Genomic DNA, 18,986 nt, shown 5'->3' on the forward strand with positions numbered 1-18,986 from the left:
GAACAGAAATGATTAGAATGATGTCTATATTCTTACTGCCAGTTTATGTGCACCATAATTAAGATATTTAGATGGTTAACATCAAGGTTTATTTCACACATATGCTAATTGTGTCATTTCACTCCATTAGCCTAAATTCACACATGCGTTTGTCCAGTCTTGTAAAGGTACTAAGGTAATAAGTAAGTGAAGAGATATGAGCCCTGATTTGCAAACATTACTGAAGGGGAATCCCCACACCTGCAGATGTTGAGGAAACTGGTCATTTTGTTGGGCCCCTACAGGAATGTGCACCCTGTGAGCACGATAAAGGTGAGTCATTAATATGCTAGATACATTTTGAGACTGGGTAATATTGCAGAACTCACCTCAGTTGATATTAGGAATTAGTTAAATTACCAAACATGCACTCAAGCATTATGGGAACCCTGGACTTGCTGGTGTCTATCAGTGTCTACGGCTCTAGTTGCCTCTAGATGCCACTAAATCCTCCACACTGGAACCATTCACACTGATACATAGAACTTATTGATTACAGGAAAATACACCCAGCAAGCATCTTCTCAGCACACCTGGCATTCAGTTTCCAGGTACATTAAAGGCCTGTCATCAGCTACCTATGGTACACAGGGCAAAACAATGACACCATCTCATTTAAAAGTTTTTATTTGAAATGATTTTAAATACAAATAATATATTTTTCCATTTACAATGACAGTTCCTTTGTAAACAAAAGTGGCAGATAGATAGTCATTGGGTAGTTTGTCCAAACTGAGGCGGCCTGCCGGCCAATCGCCTGGACATGGTCTGTCATGGGAGAGATGGTGTCGTATTTAACCTCACTGCAGTTTTTTTTTTTTCCACACAGCGTAAATCACTGATGCTACATTCTATTGCAGAGCGATAAATACTCAGAGTACAATATTACCTGTTAGCATACACCTGCCTTGAACACAATTACAGGAGGGTAGAGTGCACGTGTGACAGTTTGTGTGAGTGTGTGTATGTGGTGATCGGGAGAGCGTGCCCACAGATATTCATACTTTTATCTCTCCCACACCAACACGACACACTGGTATATACCATTAAAATGAACTGTTGAGTGTGGATATTTATGGTGAAGGCTGAGTCATTTCTTTTAAAAACTGCCAAGTCGTCAACATACACTGAGAGCCCGCAGAACTACACAAGGAAGCTCTGATTTTCTTTAGTTTTTTTTTTTTTGCACTCATGAGTCTAACAGATGTAAAAACGAAAAGTTAGAATGGAACAAAACAGACAAAGACGTATGTGTTACATTTGTTATAACTACAGTTTAACTGGGACAAAGAAACCCAACTAATTTTAAATGAAAGGGGGTTCTCTTGGTTGGCCAGAACTGCTCTGTGTTCCTCCGTAAGAACAAAAACAAAAAAAATCCTCCAGATTTGATGGAACAAAACAACACTTTCCATCTGAAATGGCAGTTGTACTTACAAAACTAAGCTTGTTCTGCTTTAATGACTAAGAAAAAGAAAAAGTGCTGGACAGAATATGCTTAGTCTTACACAGAAAAGTTACTTTCAACAGCTTTTTGTTCGAGACACTTTTCAGGACATGAGTGCTGTGTGTCCAGGACCTCATACTCCAATCCCTTTAACACAGGGCCAGTCACATGTCACATACAACTGCTAATCCTTTTTCAGCATACAGAACCGTACTTCTTAGAGGCTTTTTCATGACAAAATCAGTGATATGTGTTCCAAGACTATAGGTTACTATGAAGAGACTAACTCTAAACTGAAACAAAAGAAAAACACTGTAGATTTTTTACAAACAAAATAAACCTTTTTTTTCCTGCTCTCCCAAGAACTACTAGTGCATAGCACCCAAGGACTTGTATGTTGTGTTATTTCAGTTGTATTCGTAAGGCCTTTTTGGACAGTAAGTATACACTGGAATGTGCTACAATTGTAAAACTAAAAAACAAAAAAAAGGATGAAGAGAAAGGAAGTCACTTCTCTGAAAAGCCACAAGTATGTATATATCTATTTATATATCAGTATCTGAGCCCCTTAAAAAGACTGAAAACGCACAACTTTATGTAGTATATGGACAAGAAAAGTACTCGTAGTTCAAACAAATCTTAACACTGCAAATTTTGTCATTTTCCCCCATTATACTTGAGGTCATAATTCATTTCAAAATCCACCTGCTTTCAACCGACAGTTGTCTCATTCAGAAAAACACAGCTCGACGTGGACCACGGGAAGAACAGAACATCATGAACAGAACCGACTTGAGATCATCTGTAGACGTCTCCTTCAACATACAGTGAGTACAGGTACATACAAGTGACTGGCTGGTGTGACAGCAGAAAAACAGGACAAAAAAAACAAACCTGACGAGACTCAACTGTGCCCCCATGCGGCGTGCGCTGAAAAGGAGCAAACGTCCCACTTCTTGACTCGGATGTGATCCCCCGGTGAACAGGGCTGAAGCTCACACTTCTGCAGTTTTCAGTGTAAAATAGAAAGTATCATTGGTGCGGAAAACATTGGTGCCTGGGTGGTTTTAAAATTTGGAGCGTGAGCGATGTCATGATTTCCAATACAGGAGGTCACGTGGGGTGGGGGGGGTGGGTTGTTAATTTCGCAAAGGGAATTAGCTGTTATACATCCACCTCTCCCCCTCAAGAAAAGAAGAAGAAGAGCCCAGATAATAGGTCCTCCAGTCCACAGTGTGTCAATCTTTCATACCTATACAAACACATACAAGGTTACAAACACGCACACCATTTGCCCACACACGCACACTCCCACATGCACATCCACTCACACACACGGGCCTGGATAAGTATTCACAGAATTCTCTTCCGCCAGCAACGGAAAGTGAATGAACAAGTCTCTGTAGAAAAGAGGAATGAAGGGGCGGGGTCACAGTCCATGTCATTGTAGAGATAAAATGGAGGACGAAGGGGAGGAGGGCTCTCTGTGTGTATAAACTGTCCCTGGTGATTCTGTGTGTGTTTTGTGTGTGTGTGTGTTTGTGTGGTGGGCACAGCGTTGCTGCTCCTCGTTCACTGCTCTTGAGCGCTGTTGTGGGGTCAGGAGTGGGTGGGTGGCCAGTCCATTGGTGGAGGGCGGTGGCTGAGTGAGTGTGTGTGTGTGTGTGTGTGTGTGTGTGTGTGTGTGTGTGTGTGTGTGTGTGTGTGTGTGTGTGTGTGTGCGTATCCGCATTTAATCGTTGTCCTCGTCGTCATCTTCACTCTCCTCGATGCCATCGCTGTCCTCCTGCTCCTCGTCCTCCTCTTCTGTGTCGGGGATGTCCCACTGTGGGTGGTTGTCCAGCATGGCCTTGGCCTCGTGGACCTCCAGCTGGGAAAACACAACATTTATTTTTAAGCTTTAACAAATGGAACCATTGTAAAGCAGGAGTCAAATTCCTTTAAAGAAAACTGTGCAGCACTTTGTTGCTTCTTATGTGTATTATTCGGTTCTCTGGTGCTGCTGAGTAATAACAGATTATGAGCATTATTTGTCAAGACTGCGACACCAAGTCATCTTATGAATAATGAATGACCGGCTAGAAAAGAAGCAGGAGAAAAAGAGGCGATGTGTGGAGAGATTTTTACTGTTTACTCAGACCCTTTTCAGGTGGTTCAGTTTTGTTTGGATTGACAGCTTTCTGACCAGTGTAAACGAACCAAACTACATAGAAAATCAGAGTTCAACTGAACCAAACACAGAAGAGTTGATGAAACAGAGGCTATAAGAAAAGTGCTTTTGCTGCCATCTAGTACTTGACATGGACAAGTCCAACAGTAACGTAGCACTAAATTAAACACGGTTGAGTGTGATAAGTAGAGTGCCAGACTTCAAACCTTTTACTCAAAGAGGTTAGAGGTGTAACAATAGTTTAATGCCACTAAAAAATCTATTTTGTGTTTTATTTCTAGATAGAATGACTTATTTCAGCTGTCTTACAAATAAAGCATTGTTTTATAAATCTAATTTACACTGAATGGAAATCTAATATTAAATTGCAAACTGAATGTGCAACAGAGAGCATGTACAGTCACTTTGTCTAAATTAATTGAACAAATTGATTTATTACTAATTGAAATAAGAAAACCAGATGAGCAAGAGCAGCCCATCATGAGAAAGATCAATTCAAAATCAATGTTACAACCTGTTGCTATTCTAAAAGTCTCACTACCTTCATCTCAGCACTGGACCTGCATAATGTTATATACTGTGCTTCAAACCCCTTAAAAATAGCATTAAAGATACAGTATTTTAAGAAAAAGGATCTCTGATACAAATGTTTTGACCAATTGCATGTGCACTCTAGCTTAGAGTGTCTATCAGGTATTAGAATGAAAAAAAAAAAAAAATTCATGCTCTGTTTGTAACAGATCCCCTTATTCCCAACACCTTAGCAGCAATTAACACCATTGTTCAGCGAGCTACTGGTACATGTTGGCTGTGAATGGTGGGTGTATTATCTCAGCTCTGCAAACCGTTCTGGCTAGTGGCAAGCATCCTCCAAGCAAATATCACACACTCACACACTCTCACACACACTCACACACTCTCACACACACACTCTCTCACACACACACACTCACACACACACACACACACACACACACACACACACACACACACACACACACACACACACACACACACACACACACTTTCTTGTTACCTTGAGTGGTTTTATCTGGTCCAGTCCCAGGTAGGAATCAGAGCGGAGGATGACAGAATATTGGTAGTTGCCCGTTTTGGAGGGCGCTGGAAATTTCAGCTCCACCTGGGAAACAACACACACACAAACACAAAAACACACACAAACACAAAAACACACACAGCTGTCAAATCCAATCACAGGAGCACTCACAGGGCATGATTGCTTGATGTATTAAGTGTAGTGTTACAGTAAAGCCTGTGACAAGGCTACTTGTGGCTGAATTACTACTGTTCATGTCGAAATAAAATTGCCACCACATGAAGAAACAAGGTGACTGTCATCTGCAGTTAAGAGCAGAAACACTAATAGAGTCAACAGAAGGAGGCAAACCTGTAAAGGACTAACACTGCTGAATATTACAAATCCAATCCGCTGTTACTGATGGCCCACAATCATCTCCAGGGGGACACAATGCGGTAGGTAATCACAAATGAACCACCAACATGATGATGGGGTCCAACTGTAAATATTAGACCAGCATTACCTCAGGCTGTGACTGCTATGTCGTGCAATTACATATGGCAAACATCTAATTATCAGCACAATGAAGCTAATTATTATTCAGTGTGTGAGCGGAGAATGAGCTGTGAACACAGCTGCAATTTGCTGCCCTGCCTTGTTGATGAAAGCAGCCCCACTGCCCTCCCCGAAAGCACGTCTGTCAAACACGCAGCGTACACACAGTCACACACACCACAAACAACAGAAGGAACTGTTCAAGTGACAGACTAATTGATTGCCAGACAGGGAACCGTTACGCATGGGCGGGTCACCTCTCGCCATTACATTCCATCAGAGTGGGAACGGCTGGTCGTGCAGACTTACACAGGCCTCATTAAGCTTTTACCTCGCCACCGTCCTTATCGTTGCTGGAGAACACACGTGTATCAGACGTGTAAATCGCGCAAAATAAACACACACCCACAACCACGCACACACTCCTCTGAGGAAATAATGACACAAGTGCAAAGGGTTGCCTAGCAACAGAATGTGTGAGGGGCTACGGCGCACAGCAAACAAGAAACGTTACCACACACTTTAACTTATTAAGACCTTTCTACACCAGACGGATTATAGCATAAGCCACAATATAACCCCCAAAGCATTTTAATATAACACACACCCAAACACACAGAACTGACTTTATAATGCTGCATATTGCAATGCAACGACTAAATGAGCACTGAAATGAGAGCTAATATAAAATATGATCTCTTATGCTATTTTCTTTATTAAAAAATAAATAAAAACACAAATGCGGTCATCTCCAGAACTCACCTCTTCTGTGTCTTTTAGTGTGCAGACGTGGTAGGGCATGGAGACGAGGGTCTGATCTCGGCGGTCTGCGATGTAGAGCCACCACCATTCCTGCTTCTCCTCGGGGAAGTAGAGGCTGTAGACGGGGTGCGTCACCTTCGACTTGGTCTCTAGCAGGGCCCGCTCTCGCCGCTGGATGCTCTGCTGCAACGCCTCCCACTCCTGAATAGGGGGAGGCAGGTGTGGAGAGAGGAGAGTTGAGTTAGGTGCATGTACAAACAGTGTTTTCTCAAAAGTCTTCTCATCGGAAATGAAAACTGATGCTGAAGTTCTCTGACCTCTTCATCGTCACCGGCCATCTCGTCCACCTCTGTGTCGCTTTGTTTGTCGCTGTCTTCGTCTCTCTCGCTGGGAGAGTCCTTGTTGGCTTCGCCCTCGTCCGACTCGCTGCCCTTGTCCGAGGCCTCGTCCTCTTCCTCCTTCACTGCTGCTGCTGCTGATGCTGCTACAACTTCCTGCGACAGCAGCATTGATAACAATAATATATTATGTAAGCAGCATATTGTTTTATTATAGGACAAAATGATGCAGTTAAATGGGTATAAAATCACTGAGCAGCTTTCATTGTGCTGTGATTGGACACGTACATTTCCTGCTACATTGCCATTGGCTTGCTTGGTTTTGGCAGGTGCAGGAGTGGCCTTCTTCTTGGTTAATTTTTTCTTCTTGGACTTGGCTGTCTTCTTAGCCCCTTTACTTTTGTTCTGCCACACTTTTGTTTTGGTTTTACTCGTGTCTCCTTGCTTTACACACAGACAAAATGAGGTTAGATAAACACTACAATATATTTCTTAAACCACTGAACAGCAAAATTTGACCCAAACAGAGTGAATGTGTTTTCTGAATGGGTCAGAGTTGACTTCAGGTGTAGGTGTGTGTGTGTGTGTGTGTGTGTGTGTGTGTGTGTGTGTGTTATCCTTACCGTTTCCTCTGTAGTGGCAGCCTCCTCTGCTAGACATGGCGTTGAGTCCTGCTCCTTTTCAAACACCTCCTACACACACACAGTGCACAGAACAGTTAATTCATACTTTTCTAACAATTCAAGCAGTCAACAGCACACTCTAGTGGTTGTCCATGGAAGTGCGTCACCAAGGCGGCAAAATAAAAAACCCATTTGATTCACAAAAGTTGCTCTCTATTAACTTTCCATTATGTCAAATGATGTTGATGTTTAAACTAAATGCATTTATTCCTTACCGCCATCCGTTTTCTGGTTAAGGTGACAGTTACTGTGACAATAGAGCCTGCTGTGATGTTATTGCTGTCTTCATCATCAAGGACTGCAAAGACAACAGGAGAGGAAAAAAAAGGAACATTCAAAATCCAATTTCATGAATCTGTACAGTTCCACAATGAATTAGTGGTAATTATTTTAAATATAAACAGCATTTTATATTTTTCAAACTGCATGCAATGGTGAACAAAATGACTCTGTGGGTAAATTAAATTGCACATTTTCAATTATTAATTAAAGCACTCATAATACCAAGCATGTTATTCACCATTCTCTACATATCTATGCTATTTTCACTATACTCCAAAGGGAAGCAGCACCAGCCAAAGTCATACTTAAATGCAGTATTAGTAGCAGTTTAGTTTACAGACATGTCACAGGTCAGCCGGTGGCCAAACAAGTTGTATTTTTATGTTTGTGTTTTAGGACTGACCCTGTAGTTTGGTATCCATGGTGATGTGAGGGAAGCTGCCCAACACAGCCATGACCTCATCATACTTCTCCTCCCCCAAGAAACGCAGCATGCTGCGTCTGTCGGAGTCCTTGAGGCTCACCAGGTCCTGGAGGCTCCGAACTTTATACTAGAGAGAAAAGGAAACAGATGATCCGTTGACCCGTGGCACGACAAAAAATTTCTTCATACTGTTCTCCTCTAAATTGTACAACGCATGTGTGCAAGTACACAGACTGAGTAGTTACCTTCTTAGAGATGCAGTAGCGGAGGTGCTCTTCCTCAAAGTGGGGCAGCTGCAACAGTGGTGATTTTGACTCCTGCAGACCCTGCACTATCATTTGGGTCAGCTTCATGCAATTCTCTATGGTTACTAGTCGAGGAGCGTGGAAACCTGGAGGAATGCAAGCCAGTGAGCGTACACGCACACACGCACACACACACACACACACAAACATATTATTATTTATGGGCAAAATTATCAAAGAAGTTGTTATGTGGGTTGAGGCTTGAGAGAATATTATTCTGAGTGATAACGCCTGCTTGCTTTAATTTGGACCTGTGTGTGGGTACCTCCTCTGCTGTTGGCCATCATGGTAAGCTGACAGCCCACGTTGATCATCTCCTGCAGGAGAGCTGGACTCTTCCTCACCACAAACCTCTGATCTGGAACAGAAACACACACACACACATACCATGTTCTGAATAACATGTGACCTGACGTTCCTCGTACAGTATTTGATATTATTTCATTAGGAGAAAAATAGCATTATTGTAGAGATAATGGTTGACTTATGTTAAGCATGAACATGCACAGTTCCCTCTCATTTGCTTTTTGGTGCCGATTCAAAGTTTTCTCATTATTAATTCAATCTGTCAGTCAAGACACCGGTGAAGTATTCACATCATACACAGTGTATTGACTACTGCAGCTTCTAATGGTTCAGAAACAGATGGCCAAAAAATACAAAATACATAAAATAAGCAAAAAACTTCTCTACAACTTGTCCTTGTAAAGTACCTCTGCACCGCTGTGCATGAGTGTAAACATGGGTTGTGTATTCATAATGAAATCTAGTGACATCACAACTTGAGGCAAAAACAACTTGCGCAGCCGTTTTAATTCCCATCTGTGAAACCAGTCCCGGACCACCTGCTTAAGAGAAGGCTGACCGAGCAATTCCAGCTAACTCACTGTGTATTATGTGAACATACAAAATTCAACAGAAGCTTCCTTTATTTACTCACAATGTTGTAATATCTATGATATGCAAACCTAATTTTTGTCATACTTTTGCAATTCAGTCAAATTTCAGTGTCCTACCTTCTTCTAACTCCTCTGATACGTCCATGCGTGCCAGGTGAGCGAGCACTAAGACCCTGGCCTTCAAACTGTAAGGATAGCAAAATGGAGGCTCCTTCTTCTTCACGTTGATGTTTCCCAACTCACGGATCAACTGCAAGAAAGGCAGGAGAGCTTGTTTATGACACATACCTGAGGTTAATTTGCCCTTCTTAAAGTGTTCAACTGTGGACAATCCACCTCTTCCTCATACACAGAAACACACATTTGCAAGTTTCCTTTCTGATTAAGCTGTTTTCACACATGTACACATAACCACATTATGCTGATGTTTGTTTTTACCTGAGGCACTTCAATGTTATCTGTTGGTCGTATGGTGGCTTCTTTGTTGCTGCGAGGGTCAAACTCAAATGCTGCTGTCAACACCATGGCTAACCCTGGAGGGCACAGTGACAGAAAATCACAATGAGTCCAATAAAAGATGATGAGAAACTGAGATTCGTAAACCTGTGTTAGGTGGAAAATATACACATAGAACTGATGTATTAATCATTATACCGGCAGCAATTACCTACATGAACACTCACTGTATCCAACTTTTACTTGATACAGCTTAATTGTGGTTGTAACTGGTCAAAGTCTTGTTCTAACATTATAAGTGTCGGAAGGGAAACTCACGTTTCATGTTCATGTTGGGCGTCTTGTACATGAAATGCATGAAGAGCTGGGTAGTGTTAATGAGGATCTGGTCTCCACTGTATCGGATGGAGCGGTACCACCATGTGCCCTAAGACATAGAAGGAGAAAAAGAAAAAGGAATAGAGAGAAAAGTGAGAAATTGGGGCAACTGGTTTTGTACTCTACTGCACAGAGCCTGGTTTTAAATCATGGCGAGGACTTACCACGACAACAGGAAGGATGACCATAAAGGCTAGTCCATATACCAATAGCACCTACGGAAATCAAAATCAACATTAGAGCTACAAAAGTATACATAGCCTTATACACAGGTTATTGGTGACATTATTTGATGACATTGGCTTACTGCTAGTCAAATACAATAAATGTCAATGCACAATGTGGATTTTCTATCAGCTGATACGATAACCAATAATTTAGCATTTTTGTATTTTAAATAGAAGTTAATATAACCTGTCGCTTTTAGACGGTAAGAAAGGCTAATATGTAGTGAGCACAGATGGATGATTTAATATTGCATAGCTCTGTTCTAACCAAATCTAACAGACATCACTATTGTTAACAGAACAACAAACAACACTTGACTCGTTAAATGTTAATTTATTTTTTCTAATAAAGTACTTTGGGTTTCATAGAGCATAAAGTCTTTCAATTGTTTGGCATAAGAAGTCAAAATAAATCATTATTATTGTGGATAGTTAATCAGCTGTAATTTAATTATCAGGATAATCTATAATAATATAAATTTTCTTTTTCTTTTCCCAATCATTTTTTGGCCCCAATAATTAGCATACATCCCTAAATGTTAAGTATATCTGAAAACTTTAGTATTGCAATATTTTGTTTTGTGACATTGTATCACATTCTCAAACACCCTGTGATTTTTGTGTTTAAACCCACAACTGCTAGATACAGTGTTGTAATTGTAAACTGAGGGCTATTATGTTGGATGCCACAGGGACTGTGATAAATCCAAAAGCAGGTTTATAAATTAAAACTACAGTACACTGACGTAATCAATAAATATATACCAGCATTGAGTTCTTCTGGTCAACAATCCAGGCAGGCAGGGCAATACCAAAGCTGGTTGCTAGAGAGGGAGACATAAGAGGCAATGGACCAAAATCATTTATTTAAACACTGCAACAGCAATGGGCTGTGAGGCGACTCTGGCACCATAGACAAAGTTGGAATTTGAAAATTAAACCACATAATCCAATTTTAGAAGCTACTAAAATCTCAGTAAACATGATATTTATGGTGCCCAGTGATCATGCATTGCGAACACCCACAGCAGAAGTGTGTGTGAAAGCGGGAGACACTTTCTCATCGTAAGCTCTGGGTGTCAGCTCGCACTGGAATTAATGGGTTGCCATGTTTCATCTTCCATTGTTTAACACGTTCATGACTTCAAGAGGCTGACTCACCAGCATGAAGACAGACGGTATGCCAAAAAAAAATGCAAATGCATACTGTGGGGTTCAGGGCAGCTTCACTCACCTCCTGGGCCATCTGGGTTACCGTAGGTTTCCCAGTTCTGTCGTGACTGTTCATTGGTCAGACTGTGGAAAAATACAAGGAAGTAGATGAATCAGACTGATTAATCTGTTTGTCAATTATGCTAATGCTGATGCAGTCTTTCTGTCTGGCTTAAAAAGTCCAAAAAATAAAGTCAGGATTTGAATGACACTTACGCAGCATAGGCTTTGGCAATTCTCATAAATGTGGCCTCATCACCACCTTTGTCAGGGTGGTACTTGAGTGACAGTACACGGTATTGCTTCTTGATTTCTGACAGCGATGCCCCCTGGAGACAGAAAGATACTTACAGCAGCTCCTTACCACACCACATACAGTGCAAGATACAGTCAAAAATAAAGAATATAATAGAGTCTCAAAAGTCCTGAATGATGATATTTTTTTTAATCTTGTTTCTCATCTTACACAACTTATGGGTCTCGTATATTGAGTACACAAGATAAAAGGTGTCTTTAAGGGCTTTAGAGGCTCTGTAGGATACAGCAGACTTTATGTTTTGTGAGTGTTTACCGGGTCCAAGTTGAGGACTTCATATGGATTATACTCCTGGTACTCTCTGTCCAGCTTGGACACCTTGTAGGCTAGCAGCAGGAACACAGCCCAACCAAATAACAAGGCTGCTTTCCTGAAAATGGCAACACACAAACAGGAAAAAAAAAAAAGTCACACACAAGCATCTGTGATTTTCAGAGACAACATCAGGCCTGTATCATTTTTAGCAGAGGTTTTCACACTGTGGCTTGCAATTGCTAAAATTGGTGTTAAGATATTCTGCAGAACCAATCTGCAATGCAAATAGTTCTCGGCACTTAAAGATACAAACGTTAGGTCGTAATTTGAAAGACTAGAGAGTGCTTTATCTTAATCTACTGCATGCAAGCAGAAGGGCAGGACAGGTTCTGACATTGTTGTTGTTTGGTATTTATGCATGGAAGCTGAACTTGTTTCCATGACAATGGCAAAACCCTATGGCCTGCTCTGCAGCATCTGTTGCCATGACAACGTCTCACTAGCCCGAGTTGTCTGAGTGGCTCAACCAGAAAAATACATGCTGTTTCCCTATAATAAACACTATCATTATGGTTCAGTTGTGAAAAGGAAACAGATACTGAGATTTTGAGAGACAGGTTGAGACAACCAATTTGATTCATTCCATTTAATAAATATGCTAGATGCTTCCACCAGCTTCTGTCACAGACACAACCAAGCCAATAAAGAATTTATGAATTTTGAGGGTAAAAACAGGATGTAGGTCTAGTGACCGAACAGGAGTGGAAAGTGGAAGTATGACGACAAACAGCGGAGAAGGCACCGACAGAGCAAAGAGGAGATAATTGTGATACGGAGGCAAATGAGCATAAGAAGATAGGCAGAGTGAGACACTGAACAGCACTTCTGAACACACCCATCTTTTCATTAACCCACACATGCAGAATGAATAAACACCGCTGAAGAAACACAGTCACATTAGGAGATATGTTAAACAACGCAACACAATATTTAGACCAACAGCACACAAGGTTTACACAGGAAAGCAACATAAGCCGAATTTGCTTCCACACACGCACATAAGCTCAAGTTTGCCTTTGCTTCATCTTCACACAACAGTGACAACATCCCTGTCCAGCTGGAAACACACACACACACACACACACACACACACACACACACACACACACACTTGAGAGGACCAGTAAGCTATCAGGAACAGCTCCAGTGGTGGGAGGATGACTGAGCTTTCTCAATGCAAACAGCTCAGGGAAGTCACACCCAAACAACAGTGAGTGCTGTGACATTTAACAACAAAGAAGAAGGGAGCAAAACTGTAATTACACTGCCGAGCAAATTATGGCTAATCATATGTTAAGACATTTATATGAAAGTGATCCAAATGAAGCTACAATTGTTACGTGTTACGTGAATTATTCATTAGTATAATCGCCTCAAGTTGGTGCTACGGATGAATTTCTTCGAAAGGGAGGTAGGTCATCATATCACCTGCAAGCTGTGTGTCCACAAGTATTCGCCCCCCCTGAAATTGTGTACATTTTATTTATGTTTATGTTTATTTTCACCACAGAAACTGCAGAACCCAAATCTAAAATCACTGGACTCACTTTAGTGTTGGGACAATGCTCTGCTGTGACTTCATCAGCCTGAGCCGGTACCACAGACACCTGCCATGTACCCTCCTCAGGCTCTTCAGACGAAGTTGTTCTGGAAAGAGGATGGACAGGGTGAGATTACCGACACGTTAGCAACCATCACACTCGTCAAGATCATCAGAAATGTCACAGTAATTTGGATAGGATAACAAGAGCTATCTAAATCAGCGGAGAGTGATATTTCCACTATGAAAACACTGTGGATGTGTTGGCCACGCAGGGAGAGCCGTATGTTTACTACATTCAGCTTATATTACTTCATTGTAACACAGTCTGGACAAGAGAAGATTCAGTTCAAGCCCTGATGTTCACCAGGGTTACCTAACTTACATACCATATTAAATCTTAAACCCTAACATAAATATAACAACTGTTAGCAACAGTTTAAGCTCCAGTCTATGGTGACCTGTCATTCAGCTGTTCCCAGCAGACCAGCTGAGTAAAGTCTGCTAGCATGTGTTACATAACTCACGTTAGATATGCTTTTTTCTGTTGACAAACAGATAGCTGTACTAAGATAAGAACTATAAAGGTCAATACAGGCATAAACTTGAGAACCTGCGAGAGTGACACTGGCTTTTGTTGGTGGAAGGTTCAGTAGCCAGCTCTCAGCCTCATGGTGAACCCCTGAAGTAGGCAATACTGGGCAGATATGTGGAGTTAACACAGGTGGGTAGGCGGTAGGATGCTCATTGGTAAAGCTGTTGAGGTAGCTGACTGTTAACAATATCTCACTTGTACTAAGCTCTCGACAGTGAGACGTGAACCCCATCTGTGTAACGTTTGCTGGCTTACATTTTACAAGTTCCCGTAAACGTCTGGTGAGGTTGAACCAGCCTCTGCCTAGCCAGATTAACAGACTGCCAACCGGTGAGGATTTACCAGCCGAAATGTTGGTTGAACTCTTCACAGTACACTAGCTGAGCTTAGTTAGTTAGCTAAGTTAGCAGTGAGCCAGACATCGGGCCTTACCAGCATTCTGATCCCGGGGCCAGAGGTAATAGGTGGCTGGGATCACAATAAGTCCGACGAAGGACGTTAGGAAGTAGAAAAAGGTATTGCCGCTGTCATCGTACTGGAACTGTTGCCCGGCCATTTCGTAGCGGCGCTTGGGTCGCCCTTCTTCTCCACCGCTGCGCTTCCCCCTTCTAGCCCAATGTGTGCGACTTGACAGACCGTTAGCTAGCCAGCTAGCATCAAGTTCGCAAGACAGCGCTGATCATCGGTGTACGTGGTGTACGCCTGCGCAATGTGGCCTTTCTTCTTCTCTGGGTGATTCAGCGCGTTTCCGGAACGCCGCTGACCTCCAGAGGTGGAAATGAGTAAGGGCTGGCTTTAAATGTGTATGATGAGATGTTAGACAAAACATACCTGGTAACTTAATTCATTGTTACATAGTTAGGTTCTATATCTCTTGCACTTGTGGAAACACGGTTCCATCATTTTTGGGGTATAAAGAAATGACATAAATTATTTCTTAGTCACAAAAATTGATGTGGATTCAAAAAAGAAAAAGAAATACAGAATAACTTTTTAAATTAGTTTTATTAATTACACAGGCAATTCCAAAGCAAAAGCAAAATAGATTGTACTTTATTCCTGGCAGTAGTGCCGGAAACCAGATCTCAATAAGAGTTGCTGTTGTGGTCAGTGTGGTTGACCTTTAGATGTTGGCACATTGTGCTTGTTTGATTGAGTTAACATTTGTACAAGTGACCATTACTCCACAATGTAAGTAAGATCTCATCCTATGTAATCGTGTACAAGGTTTAGCTCTATTTCTGTAAACGTTAATGGTGTAAAATAATTAAGATTAAATTACCTTTATTAAATGATTGGTGTTTGCATTAAATTTGTAGTTCTAGATAGAAAAATCTGCAGGTCTGGCTGTTTATTTATCTATTGATTAACTGTCTATTAGATATAGCAGAATTAAATAGAAGGGCTTTTAAAATAAATTGCATATTGATCTACGCTTGTCAGTCAGGGGTTTATTTTGCAGTTTCTGAAGAGATCTATCTAATGAGTTACACACATGAACGTGGCTGTGAAGGTGCTTTGCTCTTGGTTCCTTCTCTGCATAGGCTTACTTTCAACCAATAGCTTTAGCACAACATTTCTACGTCACATTAGGTATATGTTTTGTTGATTTTTGAGCTGCAGGCAAAGAAGATGATGTAAAGTGTTTTAAACTTTTTGCATTTATTTTCTCTGCAGATTGATTCTGTCATATGTGCACTATAATCTCCTCCAGGGGCTTGCGTTTCAAGTCAGGCACTGTGGCGTCAGAAGCAGGATAACCCACAGGAAGTAACATCAGCAGCTTCTCATTGGCTGGCCGTTTGAGGAGGAGCCGGAGCTGGGGGCCGCAGTTCAGGGGCGTCGATGTGACAGTAACAAGGCCCACGTTCTGATAAGCAAATGGACACAAAGAACAGACGTAAGTCTTCATAAGACAAACAAAATGTTATTTAGTTTAGCTTTAATTGCATGAATTTTCAAGAGGCTGGGAAGAGCCACATAGTTCTATACACTCTTAACTCTGACTTCCATGTTCTTGTTTAAATTGTATCTATGACAGAGAAAACAGGGACTGACTCATCTGTATTTCAAGGGGTCTTTACCTGTAATGCAGCCAACAGGATTCCACAGGATATGGATACACTGATTTCATTGTAGTAATGTGTCTTCTTCTTGCCGTTTGGTAGCATCCCGTAGGTTTGTTTGAAGATGAGGACCAGATATGGAGCAACATCCAAGTACTCCTTAATCCAGTTTGTCCTGCAAGAAGAAGGAAGTTGTGAGAAAATGAAGAGACATGTGAAGTTAGAAATGGTAGTTAGATTTTACATAATGTCTAATAATTATTGTGTATGTTTTAGGTGTATGTCAAATTTTAAAATTTAAAAGGAATGGGGGTTGAATAATGTCAGTGCAGTGACTTGTTCTAGTACAAATATATTGACATAAATTTGTGTGTGAGTGTGGAGTAACCCAAGAATGGGAGCTCACCGTAATCTGGCCAAATCATTGACCCACTTGTCCCCCATCCTCTGACGGTAGTTGACCTCCTCCTCTTCCTCCACTATCTGTCTGATCTGGTGCTTCGTCTCTGGGTCTGACACCACGACGAACGTCCAGGGCTCTGTGTGTGCTCCACTTGGGGCCGTGCCTATCCAGAGCATGGAGGAGGTGGAGGTGGATTAGAAAAAAACATTAGCTGCATCTATCTGTAGACCAAATGTTTTGATTTTTGTTTATAACAGATTAACAGTGGGCTATTTGTCTTTAAAACATGCCTGCAGTGCGGATGACATTGTCGATGACTTCACGCGGGACCGGCTCTGGGCTGATGAATCGGACAGACCTCCGCTGGTTCAACAGATTATACAAATCCTTGGATCTCTCCAGCATCGTCTCCTCAGGGTAACGTGGGGGTGAGTAGGGTACATGTGGAAGGTCTTCCTCCTCGTTGTGGTCCACCCAATCAGCATCCTCTAAAAGAATGACAAAAAGCAGGACCACTGAGCAGCTTCTGATATGAAAATTAATTCATTTATTCATTCATTTGTAACATTTGGAATAAATAATAACATTGTGTAATCAGCATTGTTTAACTACCAAGGGCAGACTACAAGAGTCAGCTTCATTATATTTCATCACCCGATAGCTTTTTCTGATAAATTTCATTAATATGCATCATGTAAGGACCCCTCTACAATAATTGGCCCCTCTGGGTCTTGGTCCCAGGAACATTTGCCCACTTTGTAATCCAGGTTGTAGCTTCATCTTTATTTGGTGCAGTCTCATCAAAAGGCAAAGATATGATTATATCCAGTGGTGTAGAAATAGTCCTGCATTCAAAGTTTTACTTAAGTAAAAGTATTAATACATTAGCATCAAAATATAATTAAAGTACCAATAATAAAAGTACCCATAATGCAAAATTTCAGATTCATGTATATCATATTTATGGATTCCATGTATTAATGCATTAATGTCTACATCACTTTAATGCTGCACAGCTGGTAAAGGTGGAGCTGATTTTAATGAATTTATATACTGCTGGGTAGCTTGTGAATTTCCTCTGTGATCTGCAGAGTGACAGGAACGAGGACTGACTGTATGATGGTGAGCTAGACAGCTTTTTCAAGTCAAGCCATGTGATACAATAATGGAAATTCCCCATGATAAATGAGTGTTGTTTTTTTTATCATTAAACGCGATAATATTGTATATCGTCCCATCCCTAGGGAAGACATAGACCTGATTTATTTGTTTTTTATATTTTGTATTATTAATTTTCGTCTGCAAAGTAACCAATAAATGTAGTGTAAAAAGTATAATATTTACCTCTGAAAAGTAGTGGACTGGAAGGATACAGTAGTAGAAAATGCAAATACTCTCTAGCTTTAATGCAGTAATGCTGCCTGTTAGAAAAGAAGGAAAATCTCTTGAAAATCTGTTGTCTATTAACATTGTTGGAGGGAGCCTGGGAACAAGAATTTGCATTGCCAGCGACTGTTTAAGGTGCAATTGCTGTACATGTAACAATAACCATTATAGATTAACCGAGCTGTAAATGATTATGTTGAGAACAGTTCCCAGAAACTGTCCAATGCGCGCTCCCATAAGGCGAATATGAGCTTCCATTGTTGCAAGCAGTGGTTATGGAGCGGTAGAGCTGAGTCGACCGGCCTGTGAACAAAGTTCAGCCAAAGTTTCCAAAGTCACACAAAAAGAGTGTCTGTTCAGCTCTTACCGCCTTCTCTTTCTCTGGTTTCTGTATCGTCCTGTAGGTCCTGGTCCACCCAGGGTCTGTAGTCCGTTTTTGACGCTGCTGTAGATTTTTCCCGCGAGGCGGTCGAGGCGGTCTCCGTTTCCCGCGATTTCACCAGCATGAAGCCGATCACCAGGCACAGGACCACCGCCAGGACAGGCGTGAGGACGGACAGGAGAGCCATGGCTGGCTGGGAGCGGAGAGGAGAGGACAGGACAGGGGGACGCGGGTGGGCCTCAGCTGAGTGCAGAGCCGATGTAATGAAACACTTGCAGCCTACTGTTATCTGGACAGGGCTGTCTTTGAGAGAAATGTCCCATCAACACCCAACTCATGATTGGCTGTTGCTCCTTTGGACTTTGCAGACGCAGGTGTTTTCTGCAGAGCAGGTCTGATGCTGGTTAAGGTGTCAAATGACACGACTGATGCTGTATAGCAGAATAATGGTCAAAATATATCAATGCTGTATAGCAGAATAATGGTCAAAATATATCAACAGCTTGTCGACAGTCAACAGGGAATTAGACCAAATATAGGGTAAAATGCGCAGTATAGTTAATATAATATCTGAAGTTCACATTCACTTACTTATTTACTGTATATTTCTCTTTTGTTAAACTTTAATATTTTCCCCAAATGTTCCACAGAGCTCCAATTGGCAGAGCAGTGTTATGATTATCTTTACCTCGTATGACCCATGTAGGACCTAGTGTACAACGTTGGACTTTTTGACACCCAGTGCAAACATTAGACGTGGATTATCA

At 41.5% G+C, this 18,986-nt stretch overlaps 2 protein-coding genes across 2 annotated transcripts; both read right to left on the reverse strand.

The window, feature by feature from the left end:
• Positions 1-650: 650 nt before the first annotated feature.
• Positions 651-14,689, reverse strand: sec63 (SEC63 homolog, protein translocation regulator). Its single transcript, XM_051408125.1, has 20 exons — positions 14,415-14,689; positions 13,395-13,494; positions 11,788-11,902; positions 11,433-11,545; positions 11,239-11,300; positions 10,770-10,828; positions 9,942-9,992; positions 9,718-9,826; positions 9,382-9,476; positions 9,061-9,193; positions 8,310-8,402; positions 7,985-8,130; positions 7,719-7,866; positions 7,249-7,331; positions 6,974-7,042; positions 6,639-6,794; positions 6,330-6,506; positions 6,013-6,213; positions 4,693-4,797; positions 651-3,356 (listed from the first exon to the last, which is right to left on the reverse strand). Exons 1-20 carry the CDS (start codon positions 14,536-14,538, stop codon positions 3,219-3,221), a joined length of 2,277 nt encoding a protein of 758 aa, XP_051264085.1. The 5' UTR covers positions 14,539-14,689; the 3' UTR covers positions 651-3,218.
• Positions 14,690-14,968: 279 nt separating this feature from the next.
• Positions 14,969-18,565, reverse strand: iyd (iodotyrosine deiodinase). Its single transcript, XM_051408148.1, has 5 exons — positions 18,205-18,565; positions 16,742-16,939; positions 16,455-16,614; positions 16,067-16,223; positions 14,969-15,852 (listed from the first exon to the last, which is right to left on the reverse strand). Exons 1-5 carry the CDS (start codon positions 18,404-18,406, stop codon positions 15,670-15,672), a joined length of 900 nt encoding a protein of 299 aa, XP_051264108.1. The 5' UTR covers positions 18,407-18,565; the 3' UTR covers positions 14,969-15,669.
• Between the last annotated feature and the right edge of the window lie 421 nt (positions 18,566-18,986).

The sequence above is a fragment of the Dicentrarchus labrax genome, unplaced genomic scaffold (assembly GCF_905237075.1).
Source record: "Dicentrarchus labrax unplaced genomic scaffold, dlabrax2021, whole genome shotgun sequence".
Taxonomy (NCBI): domain Eukaryota; kingdom Metazoa; phylum Chordata; class Actinopteri; family Moronidae; genus Dicentrarchus; species Dicentrarchus labrax.

Excerpts from the sequence above, each read along its gene's own strand:
- iyd (XM_051408148.1), bottom strand. The coding sequence starts at position 18,406 with ATGGCTCTCCTGTCCGTCCTCACGCCTGTCCTGGCGGTGGTCCTGTGC. Across the intron at positions 16,940-18,204 it reads AACCAGAGAAAGAGAAGGCG|AGGATGCTGATTGGGTGGAC; the intron begins GTAAGAGCTGAA and ends TCATTCTTTTAG. Across the intron at positions 16,615-16,741 it reads CAATGTCATCCGCACTGCAG|GCACGGCCCCAAGTGGAGCA; the intron begins GCATGTTTTAAA and ends TGCTCTGGATAG.
- sec63 (XM_051408125.1), bottom strand. The coding sequence starts at position 14,538 with ATGGCCGGGCAACAGTTCCAGTACGATGACAGCGGCAATACCTTTTTC. Across the intron at positions 11,546-11,787 it reads AAGTCCTCAACTTGGACCCG|GGGGCATCGCTGTCAGAAAT; the intron begins GTAAACACTCAC and ends TTCTGTCTCCAG. Across the intron at positions 7,332-7,718 it reads CATGGATACCAAACTACAGG|TCCTTGATGATGAAGACAGC; the intron begins GTCAGTCCTAAA and ends TTGTCTTTGCAG.